We start from the raw sequence: 20539 nt of genomic DNA on the forward strand, positions 1-20539 counted from the left end.
CAGACTTCTGCCATTAGTATTTTTCAGGGGGAAGACAGAAAGGAAAAATATCTTGAGGCCTAAGTGTGCTTTGATATTTGAGGATGGAAAAAACAAAGCCCCCTGTCAAGAACTCAGTGAACAATGGAGCTTGTGACAAGGGAGGGCCAACCACATACTTGTCACATACAACTCTCGGGTCACACTGAGGACTTTGGCTTTTATGTTGAAATGGCTCAGGGCAGGGCATACGTGTTGAAGGGACATCTCTCCATCTGTCCTGTGGAGAAACAATTACCCTGTACAGAGGAGAAAATGAAGCAACAGGCCAGGTAAGAAACTGAAAAGGTGGGGCATGGTGGTGCACATGTTTAATCCCAGCACTTGTGAGGCAGAGGCAGGTGGATCTCTGTGAGTTGGAGCCTAGCCTGGTCAACACAATGAGTTCCTGGACAGCTAGTGCTATATAAAGAATCTTCAAAAGAAAGGAAGGAAGGAAGGAAGGAAGGGAAGAAGGGAGAGAGGGAGGGAGGGAGGGAGGGAGGGAGGGAGGAAGGAAGGAAGGAAGGAAGGAAGGAAGGAAGGAAGGAAGGAAGGAAGGAAGGAGCAAACAAAAAGAGGTGGGAAGAAAGGAGAAGGAGAGAGAGAAACATAAGAATGTTTATAACCATTGAAGAAAGAAATTGAAGCAGATATCAGAAGATGAAAAGATCTCTCATGTTCATGGATGGATAAAGAAAATGTAGTACATTTACACAATGGAATATTCCTCAGGCGTTAAAAAAATCATGAAATTTGTAGATAAATGGATGGGACTAGAAATAAAAAAAAAAAAAGCATCCTGAGTGAGGTAACCCAGACCCCAAAAGACAACTGTGATATGTATTCACTTATATGTGGATGTTAGCTGTTAAAATAGTCAAAATGGCTATCCTACCAAAAGCAATCTACAGATTCAATACAATATCAAAATTCCAACACACAGGACTTGAAAGGACAATTTTCAGTTTCATATGAAAAAAAAAAAAAACCCCTAGGATAGCTAAAACACAAAACAAACAACAAACAAAACCCTGGAAGTATAACCATCCCTGATCTAAGATTTTACTACAGAGCTATAGTAATAGAACATGGTACTGGCATTAATAACAGACAGGTTGATCAATGGAATTGAAATGAAGACCCAGACAAATACACATTCCTATAGATAGCTGATTTTTGATAAAGAATCCAGAAATACAGAAGATAGTATCTTCAACAACTGGTGCTGGTCAAACTGGATGTCTGCAATAGATCCTTATTTATCACCCGGTACACAACTCAAGTCCAAGTGGATCAATGACCTTAACATAAAACCAGACACACTGAACCTGACAGAAGAGAACGTGAGGAATATACTTGAACAAATTGGCACAGGAGAAGACTTTCTGAAGAGAGTGCCATTAGCACAAGCACTGAGATCAGCAAATAACAAATCTGACTTCATGAAATCTTAAGAGCTTCACTACGGCAAAGGACACTTTAATTGGATAAAGAAGTAGCCTAAAGAATGGGAAAAGATCTTTACCAACTACACACTAATATCTACAATATAAAAATAACTCAGAAAAACAAACCAGATATCAAAAAACAAATAACCCAACTAAAAAACAGGGTACAGACCTAAAGAAAATTCTCAAAAGATGAAAAATCAAAGGCTGAGAAATACTTAATGCAATGTTCAACAACCTTGGTCATCAGCGAAATGGAAATCAAAATTACACCAGTTGGAATGGCCAAGACCAATAAAATAAATGTCAGTTCATGCTGGCAAGGATCTGGAGTAAGGAAACCAGTCATCCACTGCAAATTTGTACATCCACTATGGAAATCAGTGTGATGGTTCCTCAGGAAGTTAGGAATTCATGTACTTCAAGATCCAGCTATACCAACCACTCTTACGCAAATACCGAAAGGACCTTACATCCTACTACAGAGACATTTGCTCAACCATCTTCATTGCTGCTCTATTCATAAAAGTCAGAAACTGGAACCAGACTATATATATCTGTCAATGGATGTATGAATGGATAAAGAAAATGTAGTATATTTACACAGTGGAATATTACTCAGCTGATAAAAAAATCATGAAATTCCATCCATAAAAGGACGGAACTAGAAAAGAAAAAAAAAAAGCATCCTGGATGAGGTAACCTAGACCTCAAGTATGATATATATTCATTTATATGTGGATGTTAGCTGTTAGGTCCTCATTAAGCAAGTTACAATCCATAGAATTACCGAGGTTAATTAAGAGAGAAGGCAAGTAGGTGAGAGGGAAGGATCTTCCTAGGAGGGGGAATAGAATAAGAGTCAAAATAACAGAAACTCCATAATATAAATTATGTAATAATCTAAAACACAGAAAAGCAAAAACAGTTTCCAAGGGTTGGTTTGTTTGTTTGTTTGTTTGTTTTGGTTTTTTGAGGCAGGATTTTTCTATGTAGACCCAGCTACTCTGAAACTCACTATGTGGATCAGGCTGGCTTCAACTCACAAAGACTGACTGCCTCTGCCTCCTGTGCCAGCATGCCTGGCTCACCCCAGGTTTTTAAATTCAGCTTTCATAGGGTATCATAACTTTCAATACTCTAAAACTATGATGACTTTATAACAGAAATGTGTCCAACCTTAAAGCCTTAATTACTAGAATTTTTATATTAAAACTATAACACAATACTTTACAAAGTATCATGCCATCTACATAAAGTCATGAAAACTAGAATTTTTTATGAGATGCTGGCTAAAAAAGCAGAAGAGAAGCCGGGCATTGGTGGCACACGCCTTCAATCCCAGCACTAGGGAGGCAGAGGCAGGCGGATCTCTGTGAGTTCAGCCTGGTCTACAAGAGCTAGTTCCAGGACAGCCTCCAAAGCCACAGAGAAAACCCCGTCTCGAAAAACCAAAAAAAAAAAAAAAAAAAAAAAAAAAAAAAAGCAGAAGAGACAATAACAAACTGTAATAACAGACAGATCCAAGGCTTATTCCTTCTAAATCCAAGTTCTTCATTTTATTTTTCTTAATTTGATTTATGTTCCTACAAAAACAAAGAAATAAATCTAAAATACTTAATTAAAATCTACCATCCTATCTTTGCAGACAATGGAGAACCTGAAACTAGCTTTCCACTTGGGGAGGGTTGTTATTTATTAGTGTCTGTACTTATTTAACTTTTTTTGAGACAAAAAATTGTATCAGTTGCCAAATATGAATTATCATGTCTTCAATATCCTAACATTTACTTATGACTGCAGTCATGCTTCTACTCAGAGGAAAACCTTCTACTCTGTTATCTTCTGAAATAAGAACATGAGTTAATGACTTAGAAAGATATTATAAACATTTAAACTAATATTAACAGTTACTTCATCCAGTCTACAATGCTACTGAGAAGTCAATGTAGCTAGGTACTGGTCTAAACATGCTAAAAATAACACATACAAAAGGGATGTGGCCACACATAACATACATATGTATGCATATAATTATTCAAAATATTTTTATAAACATGCTTTTTACTTATTGACACTGCAGAGTAGACACAAAATGGATTTTTAAACTAAAAAGATAGTGCTGGAGACTGAATCCAGGACCTCCTGTACACATGCTAGACAGATACTCTACCACCATGGTAGACCCTAACCTAATTACAAATTAATTTCTTACTTCACGATCAACTGTGGCACATGTATGGGAGGTAGAGGACAACTAATGAGTCATTGTTATCTTTCCATGTGGGCCACAAGGACTGAATTCAGGTCATCACTCATGTTGGAGAAGCTCCTTTTCTCCATGCCATCTCAAAGGCTCCAATTTAGTTCTTCTAAGTTTTTCTTTGCATGAGTCTGAATTAAACAGTCATTTAAAAAACACATTTAGAACAAAGGATATATCTTTTTATATAAGTAAAGCAGATGAGACTTTCACTCAGTTCCAGTACTTGAACCAAACAGCCAGCAATTATGAACACTCCTCACCTGACGATTTTACTTTGAGAGAAACTAGAGATTGCTTCTGAAACCATGTCTTAGCTGTAGTTGGTTGTTTTTACTCTTTGCTCTCTTGGGGGCCCTGCCACCCAGCTCCCAAATAAATCACACACACAGGCTTATTCATTCTTATAAATGCCCAGTCTTAGCTTGGCTTGTTTCTTGCCAGCTTTTATTAACTTCCAATTATCCCATCTACCGTTTGCTTCTTGGCTTTTACCTTTCTCTATTTCTGTATATCTTTTCTTTCCTTCTTTCTTTCGTGGCTGGCTGTGGCTGGGTGGCTGGCCCCTGGAGTCCCCTTCTCCTCTTTTTCTCATTCCTTGATCTCTTTTCTCTCTTTTTCTCCTATTTATTCTCTCTGCCTGGCAGCCCCTCCTATCCTTTCTTCTACCTTGCTATTGGCTGTTCAGTTCTTTATTAGACCAATCAGGTGCTTTAGACAGCCAAAGGAACACAGCTTCACATAAAAGAATGCAACACATTTTTGCATCATTAAACAACTGTTCCACGGCATAAAGAAATGTAACTCATCTAAAAATAATATTCTACAGCACTTAGCACACTGCCACGGTGAACTCATAGCAAAACAAATAACGTGTGAGGAGAGAAAGCAAAATGACACGACCAAACCAACAAGCAAACAGTGACAACGACATAGTGCTCTCCAAAACTCAGTCTGACAGAAACAAAACAATGGGCGTGTGGGTCTGACTCTGTGGTTGCAAATAGACTTGGGGTTCTACTAAGCATAGTGTTATATTTCTGAGGTCTGCATCACATAAAAAGCAGCTGACAGAAATTAAGCCTAAAATGACCCACATAACCAGTCACCAAAGTAAATCCACTCACAGGGGAACCTTTGGTCCTCAGAACCCCACCCATCACGTATGCTTTAGATACACAGTGTTACTAAAAATGAGGTAGTTATTACGAATATATTCAAGGACTTTCTGGAAATATGATACTCTCGAAGGCAAAGAAATCTTAGCTGAGGAAAGGGAACATAAAACAATAAAAATAAAGAAGAGCCAGGTGAGAGAGTATCTCAAATGAAAACTCAGCTCTTAACAGACAAACTTAGATGTGGTGAGATAAAAACTGTCAGGGCCCCACAGGACTCAGCAATGGCAATGACCTGGCCTGAGAAATAGCAGAGACAAAAGTTTATGTAAGGAAAATGGCTTTAGTCATCTGGGATATGGTAACACGTGATGTAAAGTTCAGGCTTCCCAGGCTCAGAGGAAAGGTAAAAGAATGAGTGAGAAAAAAAAAAGTATAAAAACTAGCAGAATACATTTCTCAAATCCAACAGGATCCAGCAAGCTCAGTACAGCCTAAGCAAGGCAAGTATGGACAAAGGGACACTGTAGCAGAGAACAGAAAAAAACATGCTGTTCTCCAAACTCAAGAAGAAAGGCTGGCTTTACATCAGTCTAAGAAAAGCAATACTTTCATAACGCAAATGCTATTGAACGTGTTAGAGATACCAGAGAAAAGAGACAGAAAGATGGGGGAGGGACAAGGAAGGCACATGTTTATGGAACTTAAGAAATAAAAGCCTTTAACTCAAAATACTATATCCAGTGAAACTATATTCACAAAATAAAAGAAAATGCAAATTTAGACAAATTAAGATGAAAAAAGTCTACCAGTAGCAGCATTGGGCTACAAGAAACTGAAGGGAAATGAGATCAGATGGGGACCAGGACCTGGGGACCTTCCAGAAGGGAGTAAGTGGGTATGCCAATGGAGACTATGTGAGTACCAAATAACCCTTACATGTGTGCGCATTTCTCCTTCCTTCCTTCCTTCCTTCCTTCCTTCCTTCCTTCCTTCCTTCCTTCCTTTCTTTTGTTCTTTCTTTCTTCCTTTCCTTCTTTTCTTTTTCTTTTTCTTTTTTTTTGAGAGAGGGTTTCTCTGTGTAGCTCTGGCTTTCCTGAACTCTTTCTGTAGATCAGGCTGGCCTCAAACTCACAGATCCGCCTGACTCTGCCTCCTGAGTGTTGGGATTAAAGGTGTGTGCCACCACCACCTGGCAGTTCTCCTAATTCTATCTATCTATCTATCTATCTATCTATCTATCTATCTATCTATCTATCTATCTATCTATCTATCTATCTTCCAAGACAGGGTTTCTCTGTATTGCTTTGGAGCCTGTCTTGGAACTCACTCTGTAGACCAGGCTGGCCCTCGAACTCACAGAGATCTGCCTGTCTCTGCCTCCCAAGCACTGGGATTAAAGGTATGTGCCACCAACGCCTGGCTAGTTCTCCTAATTTTTAAAAGGTATTTTATTATTTTTTAAAACTGTGTAACAAAAGTACACTTGCTCTTCCATACACTGGTGGAACAGGATCGGTACAGCTGGACAGACAGCTCAACCGCAGCTTATAATACTTATCTTATAATTACATCTGACCCAACAATCCTATTTTCCTCATAGGAAATGAAAACGGATTTCCCATCAAGACTTCAATGTCTGTATCAGCCCCAAATTGGAATCCAAATGTCCACTCACCAGGACACCACTGTGTATTGATACCGCAGAGTTCCATCCAGTGATGCAAGGGAACACACTACTCTGCCAGTGTATGACTCTCCAGAACATGTATAAGAGCAACAAGTCCTATTGTAAAGGACGCCTGATGGATCTCTGACACTGGACTACACCAATGCAAGCTCCAGAGAAGACTATTGGGACAGAAGGAAGAGTGGTGTTCACGATGGGCTTATGATAGGCAGGCGGGCCTCACTGGCTATACACAGGTTAGGGGAATTTGAGGGTAACAGAAACACTTGGTATTAGGACCAACATATATAGCTGTCTGAACCCTATAAACTCTCTATTTCAAGTGCTATGACTATACATAAATATATGTAGTGCTGGGGACGTAGCTCAGTTAGTAGCATTCACCTATTTACCTACTGTGCACAGCCAGCTTGAGTTTCATAAACTGGGTGTGGTAGTATACACACCTATAAACGCAGCATTTGGGAGGCAGAAGCTAGAGGATCAGAAGTTCAAGGTCATCCTCAGCTACATAGCAAGTTTGAGGCCAGCTGGGGATACATGAGACCCTGTCTCCTTGCCCTACTAAACAAAGCAAGTGACAGTCCTACTCTTCTAAAGAGTTAGTCACAATTTAGAGAGGCTGGAAGACACAGAACCAAATTATAAACATCTGAAATCAACCGCCTAACTGAACTGAACACACTGGTGTCTGTGGGGGAAAGATTATGTTTGCCTTACAGAATCAAAGTCCTATGGAGGAGAGGTGACCTTTAGCCTGGCTCTTGAAAGATAAGGTGTTTCCAGGTAGACAAAGAACATTTCAGTGATGGGGATGCACCTGCAACGTCACCGGCTAGAAAAGAGCCTGGCATGGGCAGCAGGTGGGAGATGCCAGGTGCTGGGGGGAGTTCACAGAGTAAAGGTGGGGCAACAGTACAAAGCAGCAAATGGCTTTTCAAAGGTAGAGATTTCGGACCTCTGTAAAGAGAGAGTGAAAGGTTTTTCTAAAATCAGTTTGATAAACAATGCAGAAGATAAATTTTACTTTCAGGATGCTGAGACAAGAGAAGTGTTAACAGTGCTTCAACAGAAAAGCAAGATAGGGCCGTTCAAGGCAATGCAAAGGCAAGAATAGATTCCAGATACTTCTGAGGTCAAAATGAGAAAATCAGTAGTAGATTCTATGTTGGTGACTTAGCAATGACATGTAGACAACAAAAGTTTACAAATGTCACAGATGACACTAAAGAAAGAACTATAATCAGCTATAATGTCAAAAATCCAAGTATAAAATGAATGTTTTTCTCCTGCTGAAATCAATGAAAATCCACCTATTGTGAAGATCTTTATAGATTTCACTCAAAATGTTCATTTTTGCTTCTTAATACATATACATCCCCTTTATTTATCAACTCAAAAATTGAGAAATTTAGTACTTATCCTATACCGGACAGTACACAGAGGCTCAACAGAATGTTAGGCTTAATCTTACTGTCCATCCTGGCTAACAGAGAACCACCTGTACTTAGAGATTAGAAGGGAAAACCATACAGCTTTTATCTAAATTATTCTCACTAAACTTTAACACAAGGAGACGAAGGCCTACATCCCCCGCTGAGGAATTTTCATATTTAGACAAAACGCAGCAATATAAGTGTAATGCCACCTCTTTGCTTCTATTACATAAGAGAAAAGACATCAAGAAATTGAGCTAGGCATGTGTACAATCAGCCCCTCTATGCAGAATCCACGGGAGGCAAAACCATGTGCTTTAAATGCTGCTCACAAATATTGACAAGGAACACCAGTCAATGCCTAACACTGCACATCTTCTGTACCACAAGTGGAGGCTCCTACTCAGAGAATGACCCCTCCACTGTTCGTGCTTATCCAGGGCCCCCAAAGGCTTTCCTGTTGCCAGGCCTTCCCACACACTTACATCTAATGCACACGGGCTACGGCGCAATGCGTCCTGTGCTCTCCTCTCATTCCCCACTCTCCTCCCTGCCCCACAAATCCAACTCTCACCAAGTCAAAACCTATACTAAAAAATACACTTACCGCATGGCAATGGAAATTAATACTATTCTAAGTCTCTCTAGAAATCTAAATACATTAGAAAACAATCTCAAAAGGAGTTAATAGATGTTTTTAATCCCCAAAACATAAATATTCATTACTAGCTAATAAGAAACTTTGCATGACCCCCACAAATGAAAACCATACCAGGACCTTGTGCAAAGAAATTTAAATGCTTTTCTAAGGTAATTTTATTTGAAGCATATTGCAAAGTGGCTACAAGGATAGACAAGCCAAGACTGTCCCTGAACCTCCAGTTCTAACATGTAAGAGCCTCCCTAAAACAGATTAAGAAGTGTGCTGTGTTCCCAAGAACTCTCTCATGACCCCATAGTTGAAGTTACAATTCTGCAATGTATACAGGTATGAAAACCCCACAGCAAGCAACAGTCATGCAGGCAATTGATAATTGCTAATAATTACAACAAACTTCCTTTTAGCTGTTTGCTTCAGAGGAAGGCAGGTGAAATGTATTGCTGGAAAGGAACTCAGCAATGGGAAATGGGTAGGAGGACAACCCATGACTGTAGAATGGAATCACTAGGGCTTTGGGGCAGAGGCGGGAGGTGAGGGGTGACACGGCAGGACACACATGATTTTTCCAAACAAATGGGAACATTTTAGAACTTAGACATCCCCCGTGATATTGCATCATAGGAATATGACTAACGTCCTAAAAGCAACAGGGGTCAAAGTTCAAAAAAGAAGCAACAGATTCCCAGTAATTAGTTCCTAACGATATGCACCACACCCTCTCGCCCCCACACCCAATCCTCTACACCATTACCGAAATCAAAAGGACAGACATCAAAAGAGCTACCTCTCTAGCAGACTTCTAATTATCACCATTTCATTACTACCTCAGGGAAAATGGTCACCACTCCCCCAAAGTTACAAATACACCACTTGACTGCCTCTTTGGAAGGGCAAGGAGACAGTAGTGAAGTTCCTGGGGTCTGGACTAGAATGGATTTGAATGGCTGAGTTTTATTTTGTTTAAGTTACTAATTCTCCCCTCCCCTAGAGTCTCAGGTTAGTCATTTAAAGAAAAGGGGTGGGGAAGCACCCTTGACTGAAGCTGTGTGGTGAATAAACATACAACTCCAAAAGAAGCACGGGGCATTGTCACTAGACACATGGTGATTCAGCTTGGCACTCACGAGGGCTCTGGGAATACAACCGTGATACCGTGTCCTTTCTGGAGGCCAAGAGTGCGCTCCACTGTCTCCCAACAGTGAGGGAGGGAGACACAACACTCAGCCTCTGGTTACAACAGCTGGCAGAGACATTCTGCCTCAGGACTGCTACACTAACCAGCCCCCCCCCACTTTGTCTTCTAAAAACAATATTAAATTATGCTCTAGAGAATTCTGGCACAAGGGAAATGTTCAGAGATCTACAAGGTTGACCCCAAATAACAATCTAAGCAACAGTCGAGAGGCTACTAAAAGCCCTTCTCCGATAATGAGTTGATGACTACCTCATATGCCATCCTAGAGCCTTCATCCAGTAGCTGATGGAAGCAGAAGCAGATACTCACAGCTAAACACTGAGCTGAATTCTGGAATCCAGTTGCAGAGAGGGAGCAGTGATGAGCAAAGGGGTTAAGACCAGGCTGGAGAGACCCACAGAAACAGCTGACCTGTACAAGGGGGAGCTCATGGACCCCAGTCTAATAGCTGGGAAAGCAGCATAGGACTGTTCCAGACCCCTTGAATGTGGATGTTAGTTTGGAGGTCTGGACAATCTACGGGGCCACTGGTAGTGGGTCAGTATTTACCCCTAGTACACAAATGAACTTTGGGAGCCCTCTCCACATAGAGGGATACTCTCTCAGCCTAGACACCCTGGGAGAGGGTCTAGGCCCTTCTCCAAATGTTATGACAGACTTTTAAGATCCCCCATGGAAGGCCTCAACCTCCCTTGGGAACAGAAAGGGTTTGGGATGGGGGGTCGGTGGGGCACAGGGGAGGAGGGGAGGGAGAGGTAACTGAGATTGACATGTAAAAGAAACTTGTTTCTAATTTAAATTTAAAAAAGAAAAAACAAATTATGCTCTAGAAAAAAGAAAATGAAATACAAATTAACTTGATTATTTTTTAAATGGTAACAGCACTAGACATGTTTACAGAGAAAGTTAAATTATAGCCACACGGATGCACTTTCCATATGTTCATTCCTGTCCTGAAAGACAATAAAAGGACCTATGAGGTTTTTTGATATTTAAATTTCCCTAAATGTATGTTCAAATTCTACATACTTGAGACACTTAAAAACTCTGCTAACTTCAGGACAGTTTTGATGCTGGCCTTTGAAAATGTTCCAGCTTCCTCCTGTAAAATAAGTTCTGCATTGCTCAGCTCATGTAAATTACTCATTCAGAATGTACTAAAATCAAGAGAATTGCACTGATTTTAAGTTTTGGTTTTTAAGCTTTCATTTTTCAAAAGTATAATATCACCTCACAGACAAAAGTTTGTGCAGGCCAAAAGACAACAGTTTTCATTTAGTTAAAGACAAAACAAGAAGAAATGTGCAGGCTGCCAAGCACAGGAACCTCTGTTACCATCCTACTAAAGTCCTCAGGCAGTTAATCCAACCAAGAGGAGAATGACAGAGGCCCCCACACTTCAGTCTTCTTAAAAAGCCCTGAACTTGGTTATTTCTTAACCCAGCACTATTATCTCTAATGGCCCAGTCATCTCCAGTACAATTAAGTGCCCAGGGAGTCTTATTAACTCTTTCAGGCCATTAGGGTACCATTATGAAACATTAAGGACTAGAAACTAATTACAGTTGATTAAATAGTCTCAGGACTCCTCAAGTGTTAATGAGCCAGAGAGAGAGAGAGAGAGAGAGAGAGAGAGAGAGAGAGAGAGAGAGAAGAAAGAAAGACCAATTTTTTTCTCAGGGAGTATCATTTCAAACTTTATTTAGCCTTTGAAAAATTCCACAGTGTCCAATACATCTACAGAATATGAAACTTGATAGTAACGTTAATTTCTTCAATATTCTGAGCCAGGCTCTCACTATATAGTCCATGTTGACCTGAAATTCATGGCGACCCTCTTGTTTCAACCTCTCCTATTTTGGCATTTATAGTCGTAAGCTGCTATGCCGGGCTATTAATATTAAGACTGCATTAATCCAGCCAGGGGAAACAGATTCTGCTAAGTGAAAAAGTTCTCTCATGCAATGGCTCCTTTCAGTCCAGTCATGTCCGAGCTAACAACTATAAACACAAAGTGGCACACTACTGCCTACCGAAGTCTTCGAATGTTTTCCACTGGATAAGATAAAAGAAGCAATTTCATTATAAACAAAAGAACTCCAAAATTTCCTTGGAAAACCCACAAGCATGTCTTTATGAATGTAGTAAGAGATATATAGATAGATACATGTGGTTAGGTTGCAATCTGCTTTAAATTACTCTGTGTTGTATGGAACAATAGTTTACAGGCTGTTTCTTGGACTAAGTGAACCCAATTTACGATGCAGCACTTGGCTCAGCTGTGACAGCCAGGGCTAAGGCAAATGACTCTTCGTCATTCTCCTGCAGGGAATCCACCAGTGTCTGGCCAGCACAAGGCACAGAATGGTCATCAACTTACACCAATAAAAACTGCCACTTATTGGTTAGCTGATGGGAGTGTCAGTGAGTTCAGCCACTGTGTAAATTATAATAGAATTCCCTCAAAAAACTATACAAATAGAAGTAACTATCAAATCACCAAGATATACTTCCCCTCTCCAAAAAACCATATAGAGAAATTAGGCTCATAGACTTATCAAACAGAGCCCCTCAACAAAAGATACATGACAACTACCACTGACCTATCATTAGACAAACGGGTGAGCATAGCACAGGATGGGCCAAGGATTCCAAGTTTGGGGTATCCCACTGAAACTGTAGCTGACCACAGCCTCATAGCCAGTTCTGTGATTGTGTTCCTTTAAGTTACATCTCACCCGAACAGCAGCAGTGACTGCATCTACATCAGCTCTCTGCCTTGATAGGTAGAGAAGATGGAAGGATACTTTAAAAGCTTCCAGATGAGTGCCCTTCCCAAATTTTTAAAAGATCTTTCCTCTTATTTTTGTCTATGAAAATTCCCAGAAGTCACAAAAAAAAAAAAACAAGGATAGTCAAGCAACTCTGAACACAAATGATTCTACAGAAGGTCTCACCAAACCTGATTTCAAGCTATAGCTCAGAGCTACAGTAGTAAAAAAACAGCATGGTAATGGAACAAAAACAGATACACAGATTTACTGAGAACCCAGACTATGTCCCCAATTAGATGTCAAAAATATACATGAGAGAAAAGACAATATCTTAACAAATGGTGCTGGGAAAATGGAATTTCAACACGATGAAAGATGAAACCAGATCCTTATCTCTCGCTCAGCTACAAATGGATCAAAGGCAAGTGTAGTGACTTGAATGAAAAATGGCTCCATAATCTCAGGCATGTGAACACTTGGTCCCCAGTTGGTGGCACTGTTTGGGGAGGTTTAGGAGGCGTAGCCTTGCTGGAGCAAGTGTGTCATGGGGTGGGCTTTGAGATGAAAAGCCCCTTGCTATTTCCAGTTCTCTCTTTCATGCTTGCATCTGAAGAGGAAGCTAAGCTCTCAGCTTCCTCCTCCTGCCACCATGCTGGCTGCTGGCTGCCAGGCCTCTCCATCTCCTCATCATGATGGGCTCTCGTCAACCTGGAACCTTAGGGACCTTAGGCCCAAAACAAACCATTCTGGAAGTTCCTTCCCTGTGTGGTGTTTTAGCAAAACAAAAGAAACTAGTGCAGTAAGATATGAGACTCTGAAACCATGTGAGGAAAATATACATTAACTTCGGGGCACAGGTGAGAACTCTATTAGCACAGGAGATAATACTGCCCACCAACAAGTGAGAGCTCATGAAACAGAAAAGCTTCTCTACAGCAAAGGGAACCATCAGTGGAGAGGAGAAGCATCCCACCGGAGGGGAGAAAATCTTTGACAGGTATACACTGGACACAAGATTAGTGTCTAGAATATGCAAATAACTAAAAGAATCCAACTATCCAATTAAAAGGGGGCTGTTTATATGAACAGAAAATTCTCAAAAGAAATACACATGCCTAGGAAACACTTTTTAAAATGTGTTCAACATCCTTAGCCAGCACAGACATGGAAATTAAAAATACTTCAAAAGTTGATCTCAACCCAGTCAAACAGCATCAGGAACTCAAATGGTAAACAGATGCTGGTATGGACCCAGCAAAGGGGCAGCTCCTGTAGGCTGCTGGTGAGAGTATAAACTAATGCACCATTGTGGAAATCAGTCTAGAGGTTTCTCAAAAAACAACAACAACAAAATAAAACAAAAAACAAAAAAACAAACAAAAAACCAAAACCAGCAACAGAACTGTAGTATGACCCAGCTGTAATGCTCTTGGGTATATACCCAATGGACTCTATATCCTACTGCATAGCATCTGCACAATGTACAACTTCTAGGGAGCAGAATTAACCTAGATGCCCATCATTAGATGAATGGGTAAGGAAAATGTGGTACATATACACAATGAATGTAGCACACTGAGAGCAGAGAGACTTAAGAAGGGAAGGACTAGAACAGGAAAAATGGGGGAAGGATTAGCTTAAAGAAGCGTGGAAACCACCATCTCTCCACTCAAAAACTGTAGCTGGAGGGAGGGTGGAACACATGGGGTAGGAAAGAAGAAGGGGCACACTAGGAGTTAAAGGATCAAGTGGGGATGGAGGCAGTGTGAGGGGGAGGAAGGGAGTAATAAGTGTGCTAACTAAAACTAAGGATCTATGAAAAAGCCTTAGGGAAACCCGCTGGTTAGTAAGCTCATTTTAAAATCTAATTTGAAATGAAGTTTGAATGTGGTGTCCTGAATGGGTGAACAATGCCATTCCAGAAGACGTGGGTTATCAAATGAAAATCTCAGTGCAAGTCATTACCACCCCCCATGAGTTCTTCAAAACAATACAGGTTACTGCCAGGGCCCTTGGTTACCCACCATAACTATACGGTAAGACCCTATTGCTGAAGATACCACAAACTTTGGCTATAGGACAACAACAAATATCAAAGCAACAGGGAAACTCTCTCCCTGCTGGCTGGCTTTCACAGTGTCAGAATGTGCTGTGCAGGCTGCTGGGGGAGAAAAAGCGTCAATGATCTTATATTGCCCCAGACCCTGCACACTCAATACTAACATGCTAGGCAAGATGTGACCACCATTGCAACATTGTACCATGGCATGACTGCTACGTGATAGCCAGCTGCTTTCTCATTAGATTTGAAACCTGTGCCACAGGAAGACATTTCATGCCTGGTACATGTAAACCTGGTCAGAAGCCTGTGGCTTGACAGGTGACAGGCGCAGAGGAACCTGCTGTTGTTCTTTAGCTAAATGGTCATGCTGTCAAACCGCCTTCTAAATATTTGTGTCCTTATACAAAGACATGGGCTGCTCTCAACCTCGGTCAGAAAAGCATCATTCTACATGAGGCAGCAGTCGATTCGGAGGCTCATAATTGGTCTGGGTGCTGAGAATTAGTGACTGGGCGTGTCCCAGTCCTAAAAGGAACATCTTTATCAGTGACCACCCTCCTCCACCCTGCATCAGGTCTCAGGAAGCATCTAGGAAGTGGCAGTAGAGAGAAGAACAGCTGAAGGAGTGAGGAGTGCGGTACAGTTCTCTCTTCTGAGCACGACACACATGACCCGCAGGGTTAAGCCAGCCAAACACGGGAAGGAGCGCCTGAGGCTCCACCTCTCGCCGAGGAGCTCCTGGCAGTGATGGGCTGCCAGGGGAAGGAGAATCATTCCCTCTTCCTTGAGGGAGTCACTGCCCATGCTCCCGTTGACGGCCCTGTACCTACCCACACATGTGAGGACTAATTAGACCCCAGAAGCTATTATTTATAAAAAAAAGAAGAAAAAAACAGTAAGAGGACATGAATTTGGGAGGGGGACATGTTAAAGGAAATCTAGTGAGGGCTGGAGGGGGAGTAAGAGGTAGAGAGGGGATCTGATCCCGTACACATGAAAGACATTCTCTAAGAATAAAAAGGACAAAGAAAAGCAAAATGCCAAAAATACCGATGACAATATTTAAATTGCCACGAAAACCACTTCCTTCTTTGTGATAGAAATTTCAACTCTATGTGGTAATTTATATTTCAAGTCACTGCACTACATGTTTTAAAGACACGTTAAAAAGAAAAGCATTTCAGACACGGGAGAAGCAATGTCATACACAAGTTCCTGTAGAATACCTTGGAAAATACATGATAGCTAACAATGAAAATAAAAAATAAATTTGAAGACTACAGCCTAAGACATAGCCTAGGAGGACACTAGATGCCTATGGTGGCCGTGCAGTAGGCTCAAGCAGAATTGATCACTTAATAGATCTAATCAATGAGCTGATCACTTAATGTTACACAGTGACATTATGAATTCCACTTAATTTTAAATTTTAAGATTTAACCAAGAGACAAACATGAACAAGTAACATCTGAAGAATACAAAGACTGCATTTTTTTTTTTCTGCTATCACAAAGCTTCCAGAAACAAGCCAGGCACACACTATACATCTACAGACCAATAGTAAGGCTGTGAGGAACTAGGATGTAGGGGATGGATGAGAAAGATAAAGTTCAAACCCCTAAATTCTACGCGGGGCAGTCTGGAGTCATTGCTTGAAGTCAGTGAAGTGACAAATCTTATATAGTGCTGGCATCTAAGCATAACAACGGCCACCTTCATCAGAGCAGTTGTGAGTGCTTGTGGGGGGATCCTCAGCACCAGGACCTGGTGATGCTCTCTCATTGAAGGAAGACAGCAGAGACGGTAATCAGACCATCAACAGATCTGTCACCCTCCCCTGACACTCCCAGCTTCTGTGTATAAAATTCTGCCTTAACCGCACACACCCTTGTTACCCTTGTGGTCTCAGGAGGGACTAGAGCATACAGACTGTGGAAGGTTACCTGAAGGGCATTCCATCTATATGGAAGTCATCATCCACCCAGGGATGGCTTCCTGCTGCTTTGATGTCACCTATGCGCCTGTAAACAACCCTTACCCATGCTCTGAATGAAGCTCCATAAACTCACTGGCTCCCCCAGGTGGACTTTGGTGGAAAGGACTCGGGTTTGTTGTTACCCTGGAAGAAGGGAGCAGATGCCTGATAAACTCACTGGCTCCCCCAGGTGGACTTTGGCGGAAAGGACTAGGGTTTGTTGTTGCCCTGGAAGAAGGGAGCAGATGCCTGTTCACATCTGCCAGGGAAAGAGTTCCTCCAACATAAACACAGCTTGAGACGTGATAAGATAATTGAGGAAGAAACATAAAATATTAAAAAAAGAAACAGAGTAGAATCAGGAAATTTTTAAGTCCCTGTCTTTTTAAGTGCCAGGTCAGGTCAATAAAGAAAGTACACAAATTAAGAACTAGCCATATAAACACATTGCTTACAGAACAAAAGCAGCTACTCAAAGAACTAAGAACACATGGATAAAAAGAACCTAGCAGGAGGAAATGGGGGACAAGATGGAAGGAAAGGAAGTCGGGGGGGGGGGAGCAGTAAGCAGAAATGGATACAACAAATTTATTTGTATCCCATACAAAATATCATTTGTCTGTCTCATTTTTTTTCTTTTTCCTTTCTCCTCCTAGCAATATGACATAGCTTATACAAAAACATTTCAGATTAACCTCTGTGGTCTATAGTAAAAGAGTTTTAAAATGCTGCTCAACACCTACATGCACAAAGTGTGTTTTGCGTTGTTTCCCTTTTCAGTTCTAGGAATTCCAATGATTCACTGATTTAACTTCTGTTTTCTGGAAAGATCCAGACTTACCATGAAATTTTTCAGCCTCAGGATCATTGACATTGATAGCAATTACTTTCCAATCTGTGGCACCCTCATCAATAAGTGCCAGAATCCCAAGGACCTTCACATGGATCACATCTCCACGGGAACAAACCTTCACAGAGAAAAGATGCTGTCATTTGCAAGGCTTGGGAGGGTTTAACCATAAAACCACACTCACACAACAGAAATGCAACAATTCTAGTAACTATAAACTGTGTGGAAATGGTCAGAAAGCCTGCCTTGCAGTCTCTTTCCCAGGAATAAGTAGCTTAAAACTTCTACTTCCACCCATGAAAGGACTACTGGTTGAATAGCCAAAACAAACAAAGCCTTATATCCTTCCAGAAAACCAGACATTAAAACAGACAGTTGTAGGACCAAGACTCTAAGGGAAATTACTCAAAGAGGAGGGTCCTGCAAATTGCCTGGGCTTTCTGCCCAATGCAACTGTGGGCCACAGGCCACAGAACGGGGAGACAGAAGGTGGCCCCGGACCTGAATATCTGTTCCATGGTACGAGCACATATGCATGAGCACATACTTACGTGCCATGCGGCACACGCGCGCGCACACACACACACACACACACACACACACACACACACACACCAAAAAAATAAATAAAATACAGCTTAAAAATAAACAACCACTACCACCAGGAAGGATGAGGCAGCTACAATCCCTTTGTCCTAGACTGCAGTCAGGATTTTACCCCAGAAATACTCACAGTGTAGAAGAGGCTGTAAGTGTCCTCAAGAAAAGGTCACTTCAGACCAGCCCCATACTTCTATGCCTAAAAACTATCATAATAATTGTCTTAAGAAGACAACAAATGACAATGAAATAATTGTTAATTCGAGAAAGAGACAAAACAGGTTTCTCGAGATGCTTAAAGGTGAGTTTAGGATAATTAAATAATATGAAGCTGGGCTAGGGCAACAGTTCAGTCCCACAGCACTTGCTATGTAAGCATGAGGACCTGAGTTTGAGTCCCAGGACTCTTGTCAAAAGCTGGATGTAGGGCTTGTAACCGCAGTGCTGAGAATCAGAAACAGGGGGACCCTGAGTCTCTGATCACCAAGCCAAAAAAGCAAGAGCCTGAGGTCCATGAGAAACTGTCTCAAAAAAACAGTAGATGGCACCTATGGAGGAACGATATCAGAGGCTGACCTTTGGCAGCCACATCATGTAACATATATGTACATGCCCTCTCCCATGTACACACACACACACACACACACACACACACACACACACACACGTTGACACACAGCTACATACACAGACGGTATCAGATGTTTACTCTGATATTCCACTGCTTGAGAAAGTGATTTCAGTGCCCTCTGGCTGCCAACATCTCAAATCTTCCTACATTCTTTTATTTTCAAAGGGTCAGTAGGCAATCAAATTCCCTTGGAAGCTTAAAACTCTAAACATGTTTCCAAAAGCAAATTTCCTCATGGTCCAAAATGCAGCTTTACATTTTACAAAATAAGGTATGCAAGACAAAGTCATTTATGCACCCCAAAAGGGTTCAGAGAAAATGATGTTAAACCAGGAAATCAAGTAAATTCATTTAAAATATTTGCAAAATGACAAGTCTTAATCTAAGTGCCCATGAAGTGACTATCACACAGTAGATTAGTGTGGCTGTATGAATGACAGTGAAGCCTCAATCTTTAGAGAAGACACACAATCACATTAGGGTCTCCTGTGTCTAGTCTACCATCTATTAAACACCTGGTACTGTGTTAGGTGCTGAGAGGTTAAGAAAGTGGGTGGGGGCTGGACAGGGAGAGAGAGAGAGAGAGAGAGAGAGAGAGAATGAGAATTAGTCTCCAGCCACACTGAGGACAGGACAGCCCTTTCAGTCTGAGGTAGAGGTAAGAGCTCATGGCCAGTTGTTTTGCTTTTCTGATCTTCAGCTTGAAGCTTGAACCCAGTATCAATCATGGGCTTATATTATTCGAGTTACAAATCTCTGTTTGCATAGATTTACGACTTTGTCTGGGATACTTAGATACTGCAGGTGCGGGCAGAAAAGCAAGACAAAACAGCAGACCTCAAATACAAAGTCTCTTCCTTCACACATCTCAACCACTGACAGACAGCTGCAATTTTACAGGACATGCATGCAGCAATGGAACGGATACAGGCATGCAGCCGTCTTCACAAGCATTAGCCCTGGAGGTGGGACCCCGTGGAAGCCAGAAACAGCCTCCAGAATCACACATCTGGGATTGGATCCTACTCTGATGATTTCCAACCATGTGAGACAACGTGAGAAGCCCTGGGTAGCTTCGGAAAGTTTGGGTTCCTAAAGAAAGTCATGATTTATTTCCCCCTTCCCCTTCACACTAAATAAAAATGCTAGGGAGGATTCTAAAAACTGGTAAGAAAGCAAATAAAAAGCTCATCCCTTAAGAACACCCAAAAGACAAGGATCTAAGTGCTGTTTGATGTTACTTTCTACAATTCTGCAAAAAGCTATCTATCATTCTTGGTATCACTAAGGAAATACCAAAATCTCAGATTTAGCCTCCTTTTTCATAAGAAGCCCATCTTCAGCCACAAAAATTGAGTTTCTTCCATTCCAACATTGGACTCCCAACCAAGCCCAGGGAAAGCTTTGGGATGCCCAGGAGGTTCTTGGCTCTAGGGATGGACAAAGAGACACAGCGGCTTAACTGTGGGCCTCGATGATATGACCCTGCCCCTGTTTGATCAGCGCTGCTGCTCTTTTTGGAAGTCTGCAGGGCTAAGAGAATCCCAGTCTGTGAAGGAAATATAAAGAGCAACCTTCCCCTTTTACAGTTCGGGTGTCAATCAAATGCTGCTTCTTCCTGCACCAACCCACCATGCTTTTTCCCTAGCTGTAAATCACCAAGTATTTCAAGTACCTATTCTGAGGTCTAGACTGTTGCTTCTTAATCCCCAAGTCCAAAAGGAAGCTGTATAGATAGATACTTATGAAAGAAGGTGGTGATATTCGCAGCCCTGAGCGTGCCTGCTCTCAAACCTGAAGCACTTCAGAGAGACT

At 41.4% G+C, this 20539-nt stretch overlaps 1 protein-coding gene and 1 long non-coding RNA gene across 5 annotated transcripts in view; one reads left to right on the forward strand and one right to left on the reverse strand.

Moving 5' to 3' along the window:
* Positions 1 to 8992, forward strand: part of LOC107977418 — a 47525-nt gene extending 38533 nt beyond the window's left edge. Inside the window, exon 3 of the long non-coding RNA XR_004771738.1 lies at positions 6454 to 8992. This is a non-coding gene — a long non-coding RNA (uncharacterized LOC107977418). The remainder of the gene's footprint in view (positions 1 to 6453) is intronic.
* LOC100756805 (inorganic pyrophosphatase 2, mitochondrial) overlaps positions 1 to 20539 on the reverse strand; it is an 82209-nt gene that overhangs the window by 18592 nt on the left and 43078 nt on the right. For all 4 annotated transcript variants that reach the window (XM_027395745.1, XM_027395743.2, XM_035450905.1 and 1 more), the window contains one exon: positions 17485 to 17611. In XM_027395745.1, coding sequence (XP_027251546.1) covers positions 17485 to 17611 — 127 coding nt within the window. The remainder of the gene's footprint in view (positions 1 to 17484; positions 17612 to 20539) is intronic.

The sequence above is a fragment of the Cricetulus griseus genome (assembly GCF_003668045.3).
Source record: "Cricetulus griseus strain 17A/GY chromosome 1 unlocalized genomic scaffold, alternate assembly CriGri-PICRH-1.0 chr1_0, whole genome shotgun sequence".
NCBI lineage: Eukaryota > Metazoa > Chordata > Mammalia > Rodentia > Cricetidae > Cricetulus > Cricetulus griseus.